This window comes from Lissotriton helveticus, chromosome 5_1, assembly GCF_964261635.1.
Source record: "Lissotriton helveticus chromosome 5_1, aLisHel1.1, whole genome shotgun sequence".
Taxonomy (NCBI): Eukaryota; Metazoa; Chordata; class Amphibia; order Caudata; family Salamandridae; genus Lissotriton; species Lissotriton helveticus.
Window position 1 is genome coordinate 369912431 of NC_136065.1, and position 22487 is coordinate 369934917.

At 52.6% G+C, this 22487-nt stretch overlaps 1 protein-coding gene across 11 annotated transcripts in view; it reads left to right on the forward strand.

Annotated features, from left to right (window-relative positions):
- UBR4 (ubiquitin protein ligase E3 component n-recognin 4) overlaps nucleotides 1-22487 on the forward strand; it is a 2329353-nt gene that overhangs the window by 1516731 nt on the left and 790135 nt on the right. For all 11 annotated transcript variants that reach the window (XM_078642504.1, XM_078642505.1, XM_078642507.1 and 8 more), the window contains 2 exons: nucleotides 13331-13505; nucleotides 14863-15003. In XM_078642504.1, the coding sequence (XP_078498630.1) occupies nucleotides 13331-13505; nucleotides 14863-15003 (316 nt within the window). The remainder of the gene's footprint in view (nucleotides 1-13330; nucleotides 13506-14862; nucleotides 15004-22487) is intronic.

Below are 22487 nucleotides of genomic sequence, written 5' to 3' on the forward strand. Positions count from 1 at the left end.
GATAACGCTATACCATATACTCTTAAGTGCATTATAATCCTCTCGGTTAAGCATTATCAAAACATGTCGAGTAAGGTGTCATACGAATTGGAATACTAACCCCTCGCCAATTCTGGCGACGGGGTTAGCATTCCACCCTTCTAGAGGGACACGACATGTATGTAACTGTGAACCCCGGTTAAAAGTCAGACATAGCCTCAGCTCCACAAAATGGATGCTGCCACCGAGACACAAGTCTGCCCTCCTGCTTCTGGGAGTCCTTCCAGCAACGGAGGCCTGGACAAATGGTTTCCTGTCAGGGGCGGTGCTAGCACCATCCCAGACAGGATTTTGTGTATCCCAGGTAGGCAGGGCTGAAAGGAAGGTGACTGCAAGTGGCACCCCGGTGCTCACCGTGCATATGCCGGCTCAAACCAGTTCCTGGGGCACACCAGCCCCTGAGCTGGGGAGGAACCGGACAAAGGAGAGGGGTGTAACCACCCCCCTCCTAGTCCCACCCATAGGGCAGGACTTAGTCGCGGGCCAGCCCCTTTTCTTAGAATAAAGGTAGGAGCAGGCCCCCCTTCCCAAATTAGATAATCTTGAATCTTGAAACTACTTTCCACGAAAGGAACTCTTGACTCTTCTGAAGACTCTCCCTTGTGGCTAAGGAGTAGCCACCCTGCACCAGCAGGCACCATCGAAGCTCTTGCGGTTTGCTGTAAGTCCATCCTCCGGATCAAGACTGCCCAGCTCGACGAGACCCGGATTCCCTGCCATCTCTGACCTCTACCTACATCATCCAGCCCAGCTGAGATTCGTGGGTGTGACGAGACCCGTGGGACCGGCCATCTTCAAGACCTGCACGACGCTTCACCAGCACGACCCCCGAGAGACCCTCGAGTAAGTGCATTGGGGTTTGAGAAGCCCTAACCCTAAGCAGCTCCAGCACCGAAGTCCAGCCTCCCAGCATCCAGGAGATCTGCGTGGGGCCCTTCTGCTTCTTTGCTGCTTGCCACGTTGTCCGGTCACTTGCCAGTTGGCTAGTGACCCTCTTGACGACGTACCACGACGATTTCACCGCTGGTCTGGTTGCTCCAGACTGGCCCTTGCTCCCTTCCAAGAGAGGAGCACCCCGGACCCTCCTGGTCCACTCCAGACGCCATCTTGACTCCACCGCGTGGGCTTGCCTTTGCCAAGGTTTGTTGCTCAAATCCTGAGTCCAGCATCGCCGACAGCCGACAGCCTCGTGGGACAGCTCGCACCTCCAGCCTGGATGCCGACAACGCCTCCTAGCCCGTGTGACTGCAGAGTCCAGCGTCGCCCACTCACCTGGTCGAGGTGACTTCATCCGGTGCCATCCTGGTGCCCACACAATCACTGGCTAGTGATTAAGAACTAAGTCCCCTCTGCTTTCAGGTCGTCTCCTTCACTGATCCAGCCTTGGATCACACCGAACATCTTCACTGGTCGCCTGCCAGCAACTTCTTCTTTCAGGCTCCATAGACTTCAACGAGGATTCCAGACGTCACTTGAACCCTATGCAGCTGCGGCCCCTGGGCTAGGTAACTTGAGTATTTCGGTACTCCAGCACAGGTTCACTATCCAAGTGTCCAGATCCTTTGTCGTTTTCAGTCTATCTTGTCGGATTTGTCCGGAAACAGTAACTTTAGAAACGCTAGCATCCATAGACTTCTTCCCGCATCCCGCGTGAGAGTGCACACTCTGCACACGCTCTCCCTAGACCTCCTGCTCGTAATCTTAAGGTTCAGTAGTGTAGTCCTAGCGATCCTGAAGCCTCTGGATCTTGTTACTTACCTGCTAGCATTTCGCATTCCACTTTTTGTGTATATGGTTTTTCGTGCCCCTCGGGCATTTGTGTAAATTGTGCAACTTATAGTATTTTCGTAAGAGTTTTGTATTGTGCTTAGCTCCCTGACTCATAAAGAGTTCAGGGTAGACTTGTTATAAATAAATATCCTTTATTTTCATAACAACTTGTGTGGTGTCCTTTCACTTGGTGTTCAAGGGGTATATGTGATGGTAAAACAGCTGGCTTAACACGCCTTCTAGAGTTTAGCCTGAAGACTGCTCGTGTCCATGCTACTAGGATAGCTGGTCTGAAAGGTTGACTTACAACCAATCATCAATAAGGGTTGTTTGGTATGATACAAAGTGATCACTAGAATAGTGAGCACTATATATCAGGCCAACTTCTCACAGTCGGAGCGGCATCATCGCTCCTCCGACCCACCCCGACGCTCGCACGATGCGGCCGGGGGTTCGGGCGACACCGCCCACACGGCTCCAAGAGAGTCGCAAGCGTCGCCGCCTGCCCCACACCTTCGGGTCCCTGGGCACGGCGCGACGCCGGAGGAGGTCGAGCGGTACCTCATGGCCATGAGGTCCCTCCCTCAGCCGGGTCTCGCGGCGCTTCCGGGCCCAGCGGTCCCGGCTGGAGGCCCTAGCGGGTCGGGCGCTTCGGCCCCGACGCCGCCGGGTGCTTCGGCCCCGGCGCCGCCGGCGACTTCGGTCCCGGCGCCGCAGGACCTCACCGGATCTGCTTCCGGATCCGGGGCGTTGCCGGTCGACCTCACCGGTGCCGGCCCCGAGGGTGTTGCCCCCGGCGCCCATTGTGGGCGCCGTCCCCAATCTTCCCTTCGGTCCGATTCTGGCGCCGGAACAGCGCCGTTGGGCGCCGCTTCAGACGGCCTTTGGAGATTTTTATTTCCATGAGGAGGTCCAGTCTGTTGACCCTGAGTTACAGGAGACTGGTGACGGAGGTGATTGGGAGGGGTCTGAGGACCCTCTGGCACAGGAGTGCCAGTCTCAAGAGGACTGGACATATGAGCTTGGGGAGGCCAGTGGTATTGACACCTCGCCAGACACTGGATTTGTCTCCCCTCCCACCGTGCCTACGGAGGAGGGGGCTGCTTATAGCGTAGTGTTGACGAGGGCAGCCAAGGCCTTGGGCCTTGAGCTCCCCGTTGCGGCCGTGAGGACTAACCTCCTCACTGAGGTTCTTAAACCGCAGGCAAGCTCCAGTGAGCCTCTGCTGCCGTTTAATGAAGCCTTATGTGACGTTCTTGTGGGCACTTTGTCCAAGCCCGCCACAGGTCCGCCTGTGGATAGGAACGTGGCCAGACGCTACCGCCCGGCCGGGCGACCCTTGCTTTTTGTCCACCCATCCCACCCCCGAGAGCCTGGTTATCCAGGCCTCCACTTCCCAGACCGCATTCCCGACTGCCCCGCCCGATCGGGAATCCAAGAGATATGAACAGTTCGGAAAGAAGGTGTTCTTGTCCCTGAGTTTGGGACTGCGGTCTGTCAATACCGCGTGTCTCTTGGGCCGCTACACCCACACCCTGTGGGACATGGTTGCGGGCGTGCTGCCACAATGCCCGGAGGAGGTCCGGGCTAAACTCGCCCAAGCCCTTGTGGAGGGTCGAGATGCGGCACGATACTCTATCCGGTGTGGGCTTGATACCACGGACTCACTGGGCAGGGCGATGGCAACAACGGTGGCGGTTAGACGCCACGCCTGGTTGAGGTCCACCAATTTTTCGGCCGATGTCCAGGCCACTCTTCTGGACATGCCGTTCGATGGCCGTCGCCTTTTTGGCGACAAGGCAGACCATGCGCTGGAGCGCTTTAAGGACTCCAGGGCTACAGCCAAGTCCTTAGGCCTTTCGGCCACGCGCCAGCAATCGGGTGCCTTTCGCTCCTTTCGTGGCCACGGAAGGGGCATCCCCACACGTGCTGCCAGCCACGTACCGCATAACGCCCAGCAGCGCGGTGGCGGCCGTGGAAACCGCCGTGGCGGCGGTCGGGGTCAGCGGTGAGGCCAGTCCACAGATCCCTCCGCAGCACCTGCCTCAAAACCTTCCTAGTCCGAGTTTTCAGGCCCATGTGACGCCTGTGGGAGGCAGGGTTCGCCATCAACACTCCCACTGGCGCACTGTCACGTCGGACAGGTGGGTGCTGCAAATCGTCCGAAGGGGCTACTCCCTCCCCTTCGAGGCGACCCCTCCAGCCATGCCACCGCAATTCCACCGCGTGTCAGGGGATCACTTGCAACTTCTGCAAGAGGAAGTTACGGCCCTCTTGGCCAAGGGGGCCATCGAGCGCGTTCCTGGGCCAGAAGTAGGGTGTGGATGTTACTCCCACTACTTTCTGGTGCCCAAGAAGGGCAAGGGGGGGGCCTGCGCCCTATCTTGGACCTACGGAACGTCAACGGCTTCCTCCGACAAGAGAAGTTCAAGATGCTGACTTTGGCTCAGGTCTTAGCTGCCCTGGACCCCGGAGACTGGATGGTAGCGTTGGACTTGCAGGACGCTTATTTTCACATCCCCGTCCTTCCGGCCCACCGGCATTACCTGCGGTTCGCGGTAGGCCACGAGCACTTTCAGTTTACCGTGCTCCCCTTCGGCCTTACCTGCGCCCCACGGGTGTTCACGAAGGTGATGGCGGTGGTCGCAGCTCATCTGCGCAGGTTAGGGGTGTCAGTCTTCCCCTACCTCGACGACTGGTTGTTGAAGGCGGGCTCGCCCCAGACAGTCGTCAGCCACCTCCAGACTGCGGCCGACCTCCTGCACTTGCTGGGGTTCTCCATCAATGTCCCGAAGTCGCACCTGTGTCCCTCTCAGAAGCTCCTCTTCATCGGAGCGGTTCTGGACTCTGCGCAGTTTCGGGTTTACCCTCCCGAACAGCGGGTCCGGGATATTCAGGCTCTGATTCCACTGTTTCAGCCTTTATCCCGGGTCTCGGTCAGGTTGACGCTGCATCTTCTGGGGCGGATGGCCTCCTGCATCCTACTCGTGCATCACGCCAAGTGGCGGATGCGGGCTCTGCAGTGGGCCCTGAAGTTTCAGTGGGCCCAGCATCAGGGCAACCTGTCCGACCACGTCCTGATCTCGGAGGGCACTGCGAGACAGCTGCAGTGGTGGCTCACGGACCGCGATTGGGTCAGCGGCAGATCCCTCTCCCTACCCCAACCGGAGCACGTAGTTGTGACGGACGCGTCCCTCCATGGCTGGGGGGGCCACATGGGAGAGGCGGAGATCAGAAGCCTCTGGTTTCCGGCGGAGGCCCGGCTCCACATCAGCCTTTTGGAGTTTCGGGCGATTCGTCTTGCACTGAAGGCATTCCTCCCCTCTGTCCGGGGGAGTGTAGTGCAGGTGTTCACGGACAACAACATCGCCATGTGGTACTGCAGCAAACAGGGCGGGGTGGGGTCGTGGACCCTTTGCCAGGAGGCTCTGCGCCTCTGGCAGTGGCTGGAACGCCAGGGCGTGACCCTGTTGGCTCAACACCTGGCAGGTTCTCTGAACGCCAGGGCGGACGAGCTCAGCCGTCGGTGCATGATGGATCACGAATGGCTTTTGAACTCGGACGTGGCGCGAGGCCTCTTTCAGCGATGGGGAGAGCCTTGTTAGATCTATTCGCCACCGAAGAGAACGCGCAATGTCATCAGTTCTGCGCGTTGGAATTTCCAAGGCGGCACTCGCTCGGAGACGCTTTTCGTCGCAAGTGGAGATGCGGTTGTGAGAAGTTGGCCTGATATATGATGCTCACTAATTCTAGTGATCACCTAGTATCAGTCCAAACAACCCTTATGGTGATTGGTTGTTAGTCAACCTTATAGACCAGCTATCCTAATGGTAGCATGGACAAAGCAGTCTTAGGCTAAACTCTTTTGGCATGTGAAGCCAGCTGTTTTACCCCAATATAACCCCTTGAATACCAGATGAAAGGACACCACACAGGTTGTTATGAAAATAAACAATATATTTATTAATAACAAACACCTCTGAACTCTTTATGAGATCAGAGGGCTAAGCACATGACAATCTCTTAGGAAAAATACGATAAGTTGCACAAAATTAAAATAGTGCCCTAGGGGCACGGCAAACCATATACTAAGTAAATGGTATAAGGAAATCGATAGAAGGAATGGAGCTGTCCAGAGGCTGTAGCATCGCTGGGACTACGGTACCCTAACTTTGGGTAAGTAATAGGAGGCCCACGGAACGTGTGTGCAGAGTGTGAACTCACACGCGAGATGTGTAACAACGTCTATGGACAGTACAGTTCAAGAAAAAGGTGAGTACGGACAATCCTGACTAGTTAGGACTAAAACGACTGTGAATCTGGACACTAGGAGAGTCAACCTACCCTTGAGCACCGAAATGCTCTCGTTACCTCACCCACGGGCTGCGGGTGCATAGGTGCGAAGTCGTGTCGGGTTTCTGCGTTGAAGTCTATGGAGCCTGAAAGAAAAGATGCTGCAGGCGGCCAGGAGGAAGATGTCCGGTGAGATCCAAGGGTGGATCAGAGATGCTGAAGACCTGAAAGCAGAGGTGACAATGTTCACAGTCACTAGCCAGTGACTGGAGTGGAACCAGGAAGGAGCCAGATGTCGTCGCGATCAGGTGAAGAGTGGACGCTTGTCTCTGCAGCCACGTGGACCAGGAGGTGTGTTCGACCAGGATGGAGGCACGAGCTGTCCCACGCAGGCTCTCGCTGTCGGCGGTGTCGGAACCGGATTTGGAGTCAACAGGCCTTGGCAATGGCAACCCACGCGGTGAGTGGAAACGGCTTCTGGAGTGGACCAGGAGGGTCCGGGGTGCTCCTCTTTTGGAAGGGAGCAAGGGCCAGTCTGGAGCAACCAGACCAGCAGTGTAGGTTTCAAAGATCGTCGTCTAGGTGGCCACTAGCCAGCTGGCAAGTGACCAGACAACGCGTCGAGCAGTAACTAAGCAGAAGGACCCCACTCAGATCTCGTGGAAGCTGGAGGGCTGATCTTCGGTGCAGGGGCCGCTCGGGGCTGGGGCTTCTCAATCCCCAAAGCACTTGGTCGAGTTTACCTCGGAGGTCGTGCTGGAAGCGATGTGCAGTTTCTCCAAGATGGCCGGTCCCACGTGTCTCGTCGCACCCACGGATCTCAGCTGTGCTGCAGATGTGAGTTGAGGTCGGATCCTCGAGGGAAGACGACAAAGTGAAGCCGCTGGACGCTTGATGGTGCCTGCAGTTGCAGGATGGACACTCCTTGCCCACAAGGGAGATTCTTCAGTCTTCTGTGGAGCAGAACGTCGAAGTCCAGAGTTTCTTCTTGTAAAAGTTGTTCAGGATAATCTAATTTGGAATGAGACCAGCTCCTACCTTCATTCTGCTAAAGGGGGCTGTACTACGACTAGGTCCCTCCTATGCGTGGGACCAGGAAGGGGGGTGGGTACACCCCCTATCCTTTGTCCGGTTTCGCGCCAGAGCTGGGGCAAGGATGCCCCAGCAACTGGTTTGAACCGGTGTATGCACAGGACACCTTGTGTGCCCCAGGCATGTCCCATTCCTTTCAGGCCTGTCCTACCCAATACACAAAATCCTGTCTGGGGTGGTGCTAGCACCTCCCAAGGCAGGAAACCCTTTGTTCAAGCCTCCCTTGCTGGAAGGACTCCCAGCAGCAGGAGGTCAGGCTTGTGTCTGTGGTGGCAGCATCTATTTTGTGATGCCAAGGCTCGAGTTAACTTTAATCGGGGTTCACAGTTACATACATGTCTTATCCCTCTAGAAGGGTGGAATTCTACCCCCGTCGCCAGAACTGGTGAGGGGGTAGTATTCCAAATCGTACGACACCTTACTCGACATGTTTTGATAATGTTATACCAGAGTTAGCATTCAACCGCGAGGATTATAATGCACTTAAGAGTATATGGTATAGCGTTATCATGGAACAGCTATTAGGACTTGGTTCCGCAAGCTGCAGACGGGCTCAGCTCATGCCAGAGCACCATCTCACATAATTCCAAGCACTCTGCCTTCAGGATTGATAAGGCCTGCCATAGGAGTGACTGATAGGAATATATGTGTCCATTTTGGGGTTAGATATAGGTAACTATATCTACAGCAAAGGGTGATTACACCACCTTGCCCCAGCTGTCTTACCAGCCAGTTGTGTCTCTTTAGATGGCCAGCCAGGGGTGGCATAATACATGCTTCAGCCCCTGGTAGGCCCTGGGTACACCTATGCCCTGGGTACCTAAGGTACACTGTACAGGGACTGATAAGGTGACTCAGTATCCAATTAGATATGTACCTAGGGTACATGGAGTCCATTTGAACAGAGAGAGCAGGAAGCCTGGGGTTCTGAATAGCAGGATCCTAGGCCAACTAAGTCAAAAACCAGCAAAACACTAGGCAAAAAGTTGGGGGTAACCATAGTCAGATATCCACCTTCCTACAGCGGTCTGTTGTATGCCTTTCTGCCTATACTACTTCTGCCCAGAGTGCTGAAGAAGATCAAGCGCGACCGGGCCCAAGTCATCCTTGTGGCTCCGGACTGGGCACGAAGGTACTGGTATCCAGAGCTACTCAGTATGTCAGTCGATCCCCCGGTTCGTCTGCCTCTTCGGGAGGACCTTCTGTCGCAGCAGCAGGGGACGGTCCTCCACCCGAACCTGTCCAGTCTCCAACTCCATGCTTGCAGATTGAGCGGCGACAGTTGAGGCCATTTCACTTGCCTCCTGAAGTCTGTAACGTCATTCTGGCAGCCAGGTGTCCCTCCACTAAGTCGGTATACGCCTGCAGGTGGAACAGATTTGTGGCATGGTGCACAGCAAAGGCTGTGGATCCTCTTGCTGCCCCTCTCTCTGAGGTTCTTCTCTTACTTCTTTCTCTTGCCCAGCAGGGCTCTGCTCTGGGCACTATCAGGGCTACCTTTCTGCCCTTTCAGCCTTTCTATGGCTGCCTGATCAACCTTCCTTGTTCAAGTCCCCTATTGTAAATTGCTTTCTGAAGGGCATCACACACACGTTTCCTCCTGTTCCGTTTGTGATGCCTCAGTGGGACTTGAACCTTGTTCTTACGTTTCTGATGTGCGCTCCCTTTGAGCCACTTCACAACTGTCCTATCCGCCTTCTTACTCTGAAGACCGCTTTCCTGGTTGCCATCACCTCTGCCAGGAGAGTGAGTGAGCTCCAGGCTCTTTCTTGTACTCCTCCCTTCCTTTCTGTCCATCCGGACAAGGTTGTATTGCGTACTACGCCATCTTTCCTGCCCAAGGTTGTCACGGCCTTCCACATCGGGCAGTCTATCACCTTGCCCACCTTCTTCCCGCCACCGCATCCCTCTAAAGAGGAAGAGCGGCTCAACCGTCTGGACCCAAAACGTGCGCTTTCATTCTATTTGGATCGCACACGCCAGTTCCGGGTGGATGACCAACTCTTTGTTGGTTACGTGGGCGCTAAGAAGGGAAAGGCTGTGCACAAGCGGACCAACTCTCGGTGGATCATCTTGTGTATCCAGGCATGTTACTCCTTGGCTAAAAAGGAGCCCCCTGTTGGATTGCGGGCTCACTCCACCCGAGCCACGGCGACTACATGCCCTGGGCCGGGGAGTGCCCTTGCAGGACATTTGCCAGGCGGCTACGTGGGCCTCGCTGTACACGTTTGCAAGACACTACTGCCTGGACAGTCAAGTCCGGAGGGATGGCTTCTTTGGCCGTTCCGTCCTCCAGGACTTTCTGGTGTGATTATTGGTTCGCAGACCCACCACCGGGGTTGGTTTTGCTGGGTTATCTATTCTAAGGTAAGGAATCTATCACTAACGTGTCTCTTTCAGATGCACAAGTTACCACTTGTGTAACGATATATCTGTAAGAGACATTAGTTGGTGATAGATTCCTTACCGACCCACCCATCCTCCCCGTTCTGCGAACCGATAGCTAGGGTTAAGGACATCCCCTTTCAGGGCCCTAGTTTCAAGGCACCAGTGTTGGTTTTTAGCATGGCTCTGCGTTTCTGGCGCGGAAAAGCTGTGTCTAAGAACTGACGTCAGCTCGCGGAGGTGGCGTCTAAGTACTCTGATGATGTCATCACAGCGCCGACGACTGACGCGGAGCGGCAGACGACGCCTACCGACGCGCAAGGGAACTGCTACGCAAAAATTTCCATATCCAGTCTGACGCCTGGGGATATTCTACGGTAAGGAATCTATCACTAACTAATGTCTCTTATAGATATATCGTTACACAAGTAGTAACTTGTGCAACGGAGATCTCGGGGAGTCAGTGAGGATCTCCAGAGAAGCTGCAGCGGATCTGTCTTGGTGGGGCGTGGAAGGCAACCTGTCTCAGGGGGAAGCCTTTTCAGCTGCCTCCTCCGGTGGCCACGGTAATAACAGATGCATCCACTCTAGGGTGGGGTGCTCATCTGGGGGATCTGGAGGTCAAGGGTCTTTGGTCTCCAGATGAAAGGTTGCTTCATATCAACCTTCTAGAATTGCGGGCGTTACGTTTGGCACTCAAGGTCTTCCTCCCTTCCCTTCGTGGTTGGTCGGTCCAAGTCCTGACGGACAACACGACCGCGATGTGGTACATCAACAAGCAGGGAGGAGTGGGGTCGCAGTGTCTCTGCAGAGAAGCTCTGCGTATCTGGTCCTGGGTTCAGGACCATCAGATTTGTCTGATGGCGAATCATCTGGCCGGAGTTCTGAACGTGCGTGCAGACAGTCTCAGTCGGCAGTTTTCTGCCGACCACGAGTGGAGGCTTCACCCGGAGGTGGTTCGTCACGTCTTTCGGACGTGGGGGACTCCTCAGGTGGACCTGTTCGCCACTCGCGAGAATGCTCACTGCCTGTCATTCTGCAGTCTCCAGTATCCGATGCAAGGAGCCTTGGGGGCTGAGTTTCAGTTGAGTTGGGGGAAGACAACTCCTTTACGCGTTTCCTCCCATACCTTTGATTCCTCGGGTTCTGAGGAAGATTCGCCAAGACCGGGCCCAAGTCATATTGGTCGCCCCGGACTGGCCAAGAAGGGTGTGGTATACAGATCTTCTCCACCTCTCCTCTCACCCGCCGCTCCGTCTCCCTCACAGGGCAGACCTCCTCTCTCAGATGGAGGGGCGGGTTCTTCACCCCCACCTCCAGACATTACACCTTCATGCCTGGAGATTGAACGGGGCAACCTAAATTCCTTTTCTCTCCCACGAGATGTGGTGGATGTCATTCTTTCAGCTAGACGTGACTCCACTAAGTCCATCTATTCATATAGATGGTCTAGATTTGTCACCTGGTGTGGAGAGAAATCTGTTGACCCTTTGAAAGCCCACTAATCTGATGTTCTCCAGTTTGCTCTCTTTTTGGCTCAGCAAGGACTTGATGTTTCCACAGTCGAGGGTTATCTCTCGGCTTTGTCCGCGTTTCTATGTTTGCCGGACCAGCCGTCTCTTTTCAAATCTCCTGTGGTTTTAAGATTTTTGAAGGGTCTCGTAACTACATTCCCTCCTACTCCCTTTATTGTGCCTCAATGGGACTTAAATCTTGTCTTAACATACTTGATGGGTGCTCCCTTTGAGCCCTTACACAAGTGTCCTATGAGGCTTTTGTCTTTTAAAACAGTCTTCCTGGTTGCCATTACCTCGGCAAGGAGGGTAAGTGAGCTTCAAGCTCTTATTTCCAAGCCCCCTTTCTTGACCATTCATGCTGATCGAATGGTTCTTAGGACCAGGGCTGCTTTTCTCCCTAAGGTGGTGACTCCTTTCCACCTTGGTCAATCTATTACCCTCCCTACCTTTTATCCTCCACCACACCCTTCCAAGGAGGAGGAGAGGTTACACCGTCTGGACCCTAGGAGGGTGGTGAGCTTTTACCTGGACAGATCTAAAGACTGTCGTGTGGATGACCAGCTCTTCGTTGGTTTTGCTGGCTGCAAAAAAGGAAGAGCGGTTCATAAAAGAACCATTTCAAGATGGATCATCCTCTGTATAAAGATCTGCTACTCTTTGGCTGGCAGAGGGTATAAGGGCTCATTCTATGAGGGCTAAGTCGTCAACCTCGGCTTTGTCTAGAGGTGTTCCTGTAGAGGATATTTGTAAGGCCGCAACTTTGTCCTCCCTCCACACTTTCGCGAGGCATTACTGCCTGGATACCGAGGTGAGGAGGGAAGGCCACTTTGCGCGCTCTGTCCTCCAGGATTTCCTGGTATAGCAGAGTGGACACCCTCCTCCGGGAGTGGGGACTGCTGTGGGACTCTATTCACAAGGTGAGGAATCCACACGGCAGATGTATCTATCAGAAGAACAAGTTACTTACCTCCGGTAACGCTTTTTCTGGTAGATACAGTATCTGCCTGTGGATTCCTCACTGACCCACCCGCCTCCCCGTTGTCCACTCTTCTATACCAGAATATCTGTATTGTATTTATTTTATGGTCAAGAAAATGTGTTATTTCAAATGTTTGCTTACATTTGCCTCACACTGTGTGTGTTATTTTGAGTATCGTGTACTGTGTATACTATGTACATTTCTACTGTCATTGGTCCGTCCGTGGGCGGAACTGATGTCATCACGCCGGCGTGGGCCTATTATAGGCATCGGTAACGTCAGCGGAGTCGCGTTCGATGCCGTGTCTCTAGGACGTCCAAGTCCACGTCGACGCGAGGCTACGAAAAGAATTTCCGAATGTTACTGACGCAAGGGGATATTCACAAGGTGAGGAATCCACAGGAAGATACTGTATCTACCAGAAAAAGCGTTACCAAAGGTAAGTAACTTGTTTCACAGGGTGTCAGACCACAAGAGTGCCTCTAGCACTACAGTCGAGCAGTTCTATGAAACCTGTTTCATTAAAGTCAGCCTGGGTCCCGTTTAGTGCTGAAGAACCCATCACTGTACCTCTCCAGTGTTGTTATCTTTCATAGATTCACATACAACCCTTCCTCCTTTGGGTTAAAGGCTCACTTTCTATTACCAATACCCTTTAAGCTTGTACAATGAAATCTGCGCTTTGATGGCTTCTAGGGAGAGTAGAGAGCTCAGCCCTTAACACCAATTGTCTGAAGTTAGGGTTGTTTCATATTAGGTGGATGTTCTCCTGATCAAACACAAATGTTGGCATATCACTTTTTTAAACACTGCTTACTTCAGCTTCAAGTTCCCAGGGTTGCCCAACCTGATGACAGAAATAATTCAAGCAAGTAAGAAACCTATGTTGGAGACTTCATTTTTTTAACACTCAGGCGGGCAAAAGAATGTTTTTTTTCCTTAAGCAGATGACGCTAAAATAATTTCAGGAGTAACCCATGTAAATATGAACTGGGCCCATATCATCTTCCTCACACAAAAAACAATCAAATATTTCAGAATTACTTGCTATTGAAAAGTTGTAATGTATTTTCCGCTTTATTATATTTAGCTCCGCCTATGTGGGCATGCCCCATCTCTGAGGTCATTGCATTGTCCCAATTTTAAATTTCTCACCTCCATTCTTTTTTTTCCGTGTAGCTGATGAATAGTACTTTGAGACTATTGATTGCAGAGTGCTCCTAATGCTTGCATTCACTTTTCTCTCTTTCTACAGGACCAGGCTCTCCTGAGTAATGCAGTACAGTGCTTAAATTCCTGCAGCAAAGAAGGGAAGGACCTAGATCCAGAAGTTTTCCAGAGACTAGTTATCACAGCTCGGTCCATTGCTGTCATGCGCCCTAGTAATCTGGTCAGCTTCACAGAGTCTAGGGTTTTATCTACTGACACAGGTTAGGGTTCTTTTGTAACAAAGCACATTCTAAAATGATGAGTTTAAATTTTCACCTTGCGATTTATCCCACGAGTAGAGTAACAGTCATGTTCCTTGGGTGACCGTTGGGATGGAATGCCTCTTCACTGCCCAGTCATGTATTTTGATGAGAGCCACAGAATGAATGAAGAACTGAATTTTCCTCTCACCCCAGTACAGTTAACATACATTGTGGCTAGAGCAGATTTTTACTGACATTCTGCTGCAATAAATACAGTATCTGTATCCATTTGCCAACGCCTTATGTAGTATGTGTTGTGTCTTGGAACTGCACATGTTTAGTTGAATGTGTGATTGCATTGAGGTGAGTAGTGTGTTGGAGGAATTTGTGTGTTTGGTACTACGTTTAAGTGTGCAATGATGGTGATTTTAATGTACTGATTTATTTGTTTTTAATTTTGATTACTATTTATGGTATTCAGATATTCAATTACATGGATGGTTTAATGTTCAGGATTCCATTTTTTTCAATTATTTGTAGACCACAATCTATCATAGTAGATCATCCACATACCTTCAATGGACCACAGTCATGGTATCTTATATTGCCCCATGGTCATGAATTTTCTAACAATTAAAAAATTTAATTGGTAAGTTGGATGTGCAGAATTTGCAGGGCAATGAATACGTGTGTTTAAGTTTGTGATTGGAGAAGATGTTTGTTAGAAGAGTCACCCAAGAATTCTATCAGGGATTGTTAAGACTCGAGAAACTCCTACGTTGTTCTCTCAGGAGTTGCTAATTGAACAAAAGAAGTTGTACTCAGTGATTGATCTTTTCTCCCATATGATGAGATTGTCTGAGAAATAAAATGTAGGTAGAGTTGTTTGTCAATGCAATGTACCTTAATCATTGGAAATGTTTTTTATCAGTTGACATTCAAGTCCTTGTGTTTGATTGGGATTAACATGGCTTGGTGTAAGTGATTCAAAGGTTTTTGCAGTTACACTGATGTCATGGATCAGCTTATGGGCAGGAAATTGAAGCAGCAATTTGAATGGTATGGATTATGCAGTTTGTGAATTTGTTGGTGGTTCGTTTTTGTGTGGTGTGGGCTGGTTTTTCATGTTCAAATGGTCTAAATATGTAGTTGCATATATTCTTTTCTTGTGAATTGTGATTGATGGGATTAAGTGTTTGAAAGCTGAAGGATACACTACTCAGTGGAAATGTTGACATCTAGCGGTTCATGGTTATGTAGCGTTATATTTGAAATCCTATTTTGACAGGTGAGGTGAGCTAAGCTGCGAATGCTATGGAAGTTAAGGTTAGAGTTTACGTCTAGCTTCATTGAACCATTTTACTTTTCTATTCAGAAAGTGCTGAAGATGGTAAGGAAATCCAGAAAACCAGTGAAGAAGAGGGTTGTAGTTTCATAACCCAGTTGGTCGGACATTTCTGGAAATTGCATGCATCCAAACCCAAAAATGCCTTCCTTGCTCCGGCGTGCTTGCCAGGTACGTAATTCACAGTGAAGCACTAAGTAGGACTGATTATTGAAAGAGGTCTCACAGTTTTTAATCTTAATGAAAATTTTCCACAGAAGTAATAAGATTTAATTTCAACATGAAAGCCAAAGCCTGCCTTGCCTTCAATGCAACATAGTTTAGAACTTTGTTCTAATTTTAAAATGGCTTTTTTCACTAGTTTAAGCCCCTTTTATTGGTGAACATTAACAAGTTTGTCTGTTGCCACTTCCAGTGATTTCTTATTGACTGCATAACATTTCTTGCAAGCTTCTTTGTTTTGCATTTTGCTATGACATTAATATAAGTGACCTATGATCTTCACTACAAACAACAAGAGGGACAAGGAGGGCTTTGTTAACGGGGTCCAGTGTACATGCCCTTGTAGCACAGTATCAAAAAGGAGTACGCAGTTCCCCTGTATAAAAACCTAATTAGACATTTTAAAATGAAAGTGATTGAAGGCACACAGGAGGGGGATCCCCTTTTTTTTCGGGACTAGAGTCCTCACACACCCTGCAAGCTAGGTGTCATGCTTTATCATATGGGCTCGCCCCTCGTCGGGTCGGCGGTGCTATACCCGGCGGACACCCATAAAGGGGCTCTTTGGCGGAGATCTTTTTTTCCTGCCGTATGGTGCTGTGGGTGTGAGGGCCCTAGGGGATGATAGTGAAGGGTGTAGATGTGTGTAGGTGATTTTAAAAGGGGCTGGGTAGTCCACAAGGAAATTTTAATAAAGTGGTAACCCACCTCATTAAAAACAAGGAGAGTGGTTGCTTATCAGGCTTAAAGGTCCGTGAAAGCAAAACCTACTCTAAATAATGAATCACTTACCATCTTGCCAAAAGTGTTCCCATCTACCAGATCCTTTCTGAAATTACCAGTATTCTGACACAGACTGTAAATTACTTCTCTCTATTTTCAGTTGATCGCAATTGCCCTATCTTATACAATGCATTTAGGGCCAGATGTATGACCATTCGTTTTTGCGAGTCTCAAATTGCGTCAAATTGCAAATCACACTTTGCAACTCACAAAAATGAATGTACAACAGTGTCTGACACTGTTTGCGATTGCCAATTGGGTCGCAAATTGCATGCTTCAGTAATATTCATGAGGCTGTTGTAATTTGCAACCGCATTGGGAATGGCTCGCACTCACAGGCATAGTGGCCTGCTGGGGTCAGCAGACCCCCAGGTCTGAGACTACTTTTTTAATAAAGCAATTAAAAAAAAATGCAGCCCATTTTCCTTAACCGCTTCCGCGCTACCGCGAATTCCCGCCGTGCGCTGAAATTTGAAAAATGGCTTGATTGTGACAAAGCCAGCTCGTCATGCGCGCAGCGCAGGTAACGCCCATGACGAGCTGGCTTTGTCACCCGCGCTGAAGGGGTTAAAGGAAAACTGAATGCATTTAAAGAAAAATTAAGCTTTTCAGTTTCATTTTTTAAGAGCAGGCAGTGGTACCTGGGACCACTGCCTGCTCTTAAAAATATTTATGCACCCACTGCACAAAGGGGAAGGGGTCCCCTGGGGACCCCTTCCCATTTACAAGTGACTTACTGCCCTTTTGAAAAGGGTGGTAAACGTTAAGTGTTTTGCGACCGCAAATGCAGTCACAAAACAATCTTAAATGCCATTTGCACTATCTATTAGGAAGTGACGCCCTTGGCACGTCCTTCCTAATAGCGAGTCGCAACCCATATTTTGCGAGTCGCTAATAGGTTAGCGATTCACAAAATATGGTGTGTACTTGGGGCTGACATTTTTTGCAGTCGCAAACGGGCTGAATTCCCATTTGCGACTGCAAAAAACAGCCGTACATCTGCCCCTTAGATCGTCTTCTGCAACTGTTTGATTAGTCAGAAAGATCCATGCCTGGACTTTTAAACTGTGCATAGAACTGATTTATAATTTTTTGAGAGTTCTAACACTGAATATCAATCTTTGTGTTTGAACCTGGCGTACTTTACATATATGTTTAATGCGTAATATACGCTCAATATGTGAACAACAAATGTCTGACTGGCTTTATTTGTATTTCTTTTTTAAACTGCTACCACGCAGTTCTTTTTCAACCCCTGTTAGAAATTGGGTCTCTAGTTGACAGAGGTATGCACGCTGACCAAGTAGGGACCACAATTTTAGTCCGGGTAAGTCACAACACAATCCTAAATAATCCTATGCCCAGCCTCCGGTATCTTGGCATAGACCTGGCAAGCTTACCCTAGAAGGCAATATGTAAAGTATTTGTGCAATAACCAATACAACAACACAGTAAATACACCACAAAAGACGCCACAACAGTTAAGAAAAATAGAGGATATTTATCTGAATAAAACAAGACTGAAACAATCAAAAGATGTCTAGTAGAAATCGAGATATTGAATGTTGAAGAAATAAATGCAATGTAGCGCTGAGAAGCAGGTAACGCTAAAAGGGTTACTTCGGGTTGCGAGGGACCGGTGCATATCCAAAGTTGAGACCGACTGTGATGGAGGGCGGGCAGGTCACAGGGACCCACTTGGGCCCACTGAACCCAGTACCTCGGATCCTGGGGCGCAGTCTACGCAGCGAGGTTTTGTGCCGTCTAGCATCAATTCCGAGAGCTGTCAGCTGTCCGGCGAGGCTTTGGGCGGCTTTGCCTTGCTTTAAGTCATATTTGGCTGATACTCTGCTGCAGAGCCCACGTTTGAGCCCAGAACTTGAAGAGGGCATCTTAGGCAAGGATAGGACTCACACTAAGCAGAGTCCAGCAGTACGAGCAGAACTGCAGGAAGTCTTTTGTGTTCCTGAGACTTCTGATACAGGAGGAAAACTTACAAACCTTCGAAGATCACTTGTGACGGAAGGCAGAGTCTAGCTCTCCTTCCAGTAGAATCAGAGCTACAGGGCATCAAGCAGAAAAACAGTCTTTCCAGAAAGGCAGTCCAGTTGAGGACTTTTAGCAGCACTGCTGTTCTTCTGACATAGATTGTATAGGTCCATAAGTGTCTGATTTGGGAGGGTCAGACACCCAATACTTATACCCAAATGTGCCTTTGATGTGGGGGAAACGTCAAAGAGTAGGTTTGAAGTGCACAAGCACCCCTTTCAAGCCAGCCCTGCCAACTTGGGGCGAATAAAGCAAACACAAGGAGATAATGGACAGAGTGCTGAAACTTTTCAGACACTCACCCTCAATCACAGATCTGGGTTGAATCAGTCATTCTCACTGCTGCTCAGTGTCTGATAAATCTGAAAGAGACACGTTAGTATTAGATTCCTTACCTTAGAATATCCCCAGGCGTCAGACTGGATCCGGAAAATTTTGCGTAGCAGTACCCTTGCGCGTCGGTAGGCGTCGTCTGCGGCTCCGCGTCCGTCGTCGGCGTCGTGGGCGCCGTGATGACGTCGTCGTAGTACTTAGACGCCGCCTCCGCGTGCTGACGTCAGTTCTTCTTTTTTCCGCGCCAGCAAGCGCAGATCTGGAAAAAGCAGTAACCCTAGTCATTTTTGACTAACTTTTTTGACCCTTTTTTGATCCTGTTTCGAGTCTTACGACTCCGATCGGTGCCTTAGGGATGCCCGGGTTCAAGCCTTGTGATGATTGCGACCGGCTGATGTCGGTCACGGATCCTCACCGCGTCTGCTTGTCGTGTCTGGGCGTCGACCACGACGACAAGGCCTGCTCCGACTGTCGGGCCCTCTCTTCGAAAGCCAGGCGGGAGCGGTCCCGTAGGCGCCTCGAACTCCGACAGTCGGTCCCGCGCCGTGAGAGGTCCCGTTCCCACGGGAGGTCGAGGGACAGGTCGCGGGCCCGGAGCCACCACAGCTCCGAGGGTAGGCCTCACTCCTCCGGGTCGAAGTCGTCGTCAGGTAAGAGGCACAAGAAGTCCAAGCGGCGTCATCGCTCCTCGGACTCCCCCCGACGCTCGCACGATGCGGCCGGGGGTTCGGGTGACACCGCCCACGCGGCTCCGTCGGGGCCGCGGGCGCCGCGTCCGGCTCCATACCCTCCGGTCCCTGGGCTGAACGCGACGCCGGAGGAGATCGAGCGCTTCCTCATGGCCATGAGGAACCTCTCTCCTCCGACGGGTTCCGCGGCGCCTCCGGGCCCAGCGGACCCGTCTGGGAGTCCTAGCGGATCGGCGCCTCCGGCCCCGATGCCGTCGGGTGCTTCGGTCCCGACGCCGCCGGCGCCTTCGGGCCCGGCGCCGCAGCTCCCTGTTATCCCGACGCCGCCAGCGCCTTCGGGCCCGGCGCCGAGGGGTCCAGTTGTTCCGACGCCGCCGGCGCCTTCGGGCCCGGCGCCGCAGGACGCCGCTGGCCCCCCTTCGGGATCTGGTTCGTCGCCGGTGGATCTTACGACCTCCCCGGCGTCGGACCCTCAGGTCCTATCCCCATTCCTGTTCAGCCGTCGGGACGGCCCCGCTGGGCGCCGCTCCAGACGCCCTTGGGTGAATTTCACTTTTACGAACAGGCCCCATTAATTGAAGACACTGATTCTCAGGAGATGGGTGAGGAGGAGGACTGGGAGGGGTCTGAGGACCCTCTGACCAGAGAGTGTCAGTCTCGTGAGGACTGGACAGAAGACCTTGGGGAGGCCAGTGGCCTCGACACCTCTCCAGACACTGGATTTGTCTCCCCTCCTACCGTGGCTTAGGAGGAGGGGGCAACATATGGTGTGGTGCTGATGAGGGCTGCCAAGGCCTTGGGCCTTGAGCTCCCCGTCGCGGCCGTGAGGACTAATCTCCTCACTGAGGTCCTTAAACCGCAGTCAAGCTCGGCTGAGCCTCTGCTGCCCTTTAATGAGGCCTTGACTGACGTTCTTTTGGGCACTTGGTCCAAGCCCGCTACGGGTTCGCCCGTAGATAGGAACGTGGCCAGACGCCACCGCCCAGCCCCAGGCGACCCATGTTTCCTGTCCACCCACCCCACCCCTGAGAGCCTGGTCATCCAGGCCTCCAATTCCCAAACCGCATTCCCGTCGGCCCCGCCGGATCGGGAATCCAAGAGGTATGACCAGTATGGGAAGAAGATCTTCTCATCCCTGAGCCTCGGCCTGCGGTCTTCCAACACCGCCTGCCTCTTGGGACGTTACACCCACTCAGTGTGGGATAAGGTCGCGGAAGTGCTGCCAGAGTGTCCGTTGGAGGTACGGGCCAAACTCGGCCAAGCCCTTGTGGAAGGCCGGGATGCAGCGAAATATTCGATTAGGTGTGGGCTAGATACCACCGACTCGCTGGGCAGAGCGATGGCAACGACGGTGGCGGTCAGACGCCACGCCTGGCTGAGGTCCGCCAACTTCTCGGCAGATGTCCAGAATACTCTTATGGACATGCCGTTCGATGGCCGTCGCCTCTTTGGCGACAAGGCAGACAACGCGCTTGAGCGTTTTAAGGATTTCAGGGCTACGGCCAAGTCCTTAGGCCTTTCGGGCCAGCGCCAGCAACCGGCTGCCTATCACTCCTTTCGTGGCCACGGAAGGGGTGCGCCCACACGCGCCGCCAGCCACGCACCGCAGGGCAATACCCAACGCGGTGGCGGCCGTGGGAACCGCCGTCCGGGCGGTCGGGGGCAACGGCGAGGTCAGTCCACACCTTCCCCCACAGCATCCGCCTCAAAACCCTCCTAGTCCGTGCTTTCAGGCCCATGTGACGCCAATTGGAGGCAGGGTTCGCCATCACCACCTCCAATGGCGCACCGTCACTTCGGACAGGTGGGTGCTGCAAATCGTCCGAAGGGGCTACTCCCTCCCCTTCGAGGCGACTCCTCCAGCCATGCCACCGCAGGACCACCGTGTATCGGGGGATCACTTGCGAATTCTGCAGGAGGAAGTTACGGCCCTCTTGGCCAAGGGGGCCATCGAGCGCGTTCCTGGGCCAGAAGTAGGTTGTGGTTGCTACTCCCACTACTTCCTGGTACCCAAGAAGGGCAAAGGGGGCCTACGCCCTATCTTGGATCTACGGAACGTCAACGGCTTCCTCCGGAAGGAGAAGTTCAAGATGCTGAAGCTGGCTCAGGTTCTTGCTGCCCTGGACCCAGGAGACTGGATGGTAGCGTTGGACTTGCAGGACGCTTATTTTCATATCCCCGTCCTGCCTGCCCACCGGCGCTACCTGCGGTTCATGGTGGGCCACGAGCACTTTCAGTTTCCCGTGCTCCCCTTCGGCCTTACCAGCGCCCCACGGGTGTTCACGAAAGTGATGGCGGTGGTCGCAGCTCATCTGCGTCGGTTAGGGGTTTCAGTCTTCCCCTACCTCGACGACTGGTTGTTGAAGGCGGGCTCGCCCCAAACAGTCGTCAGCCACCTTCAGACGACGGCAGACCTCCTGCACCAGCTGGGGTTTTCCATCAATGTGCCGAAGTCACACCTGTGTCCCTCTCAGAAGCTCCTCTTCATCGGAGCTTTTCTGGACTCGGCGCGATTTCGGGTTTACCCACCCGAACAGCGGGTCCGGGATATTCAGGCTCTGATTCCCATCTTTCAGCCGTTATCCCGGGTCTCGGTCAGGTTGACGCTGCGGCTTCTGGGGCTGATGGCCTCCTGCATCCTACTGGTGCATCACGCCAGGTGGCGGATGCGGGCTCTGCAGTGGGACCTGAAGTTTCAGTGGGCCCAGCATCAGGGCAACCTATCCGACCACGTCCTGATCTCGGAGGGCACTGCGAGACAGCTGCAGTGGTGGCTTACAGACCGCGATTGGGTCAGCGGCAGATCCCTCTCCCTACCCCAACCGGAGCACGTAGTTGTGACGGACGCGTCCCTCCAGGGCTGGGGAGGCCACATAGGAGAGGCGGAGATCAGAGGCCTCTGGTCTCCGGCGGAGGCCCGGCTCCACATCAACCTGTTGGAGCTCAGGGCGATTCGTCTAGCACTGAAGGCATTCCTCCCCTCTGTACGAGGGAGTGTAGTGCAGGTGTTCACGGACAACACCACCGCCATGTGGTACTGCAACAAACAGGGTGGTGTGGGGTCGTGGATCCTTTGTCAAGAGGCTCTTCGCCTTTGGCAATGGCTGGAACGCCAGGGCGTGACCCTGGTGGCTCAACAGCTGGCGGGTTCTCTGAACGCCAGGGCGGACGAGCTCAGCCGTCGGTGCATGATGGATCACGAATGGCGTCTGAACTCGGACGTGGCGCAAGGCCTCTTTCAGCGATGGGGAGAGCCTTGGTTAGATCTATTCGCCACCGAAGAGAACGCGCAATGTCATCAGTTCTGCGTGTTGGAATTTCCAAGGCGGCACTCGCTCGGAGACGCTTTTCGTCGCGAGTGGAGTTGCGGTCTGTTGTACGCCTTTCCGCCTATACCACTTCTGCCCAGAGTGCTGAAGAAGATCAAGCGCGACCGGGCCCAAGTCATCCTTGTGGCTCCGGACTGGGCTCGAAGGTACTGGTATCCAGAGCTACTCAGTCTGTCAGTCGATCCCCCGGTTCGTCTGCCTCTTCAGGAGGACCTTCTGTCGCAGCAGCAGGGGACGGTCCTCCACCCGA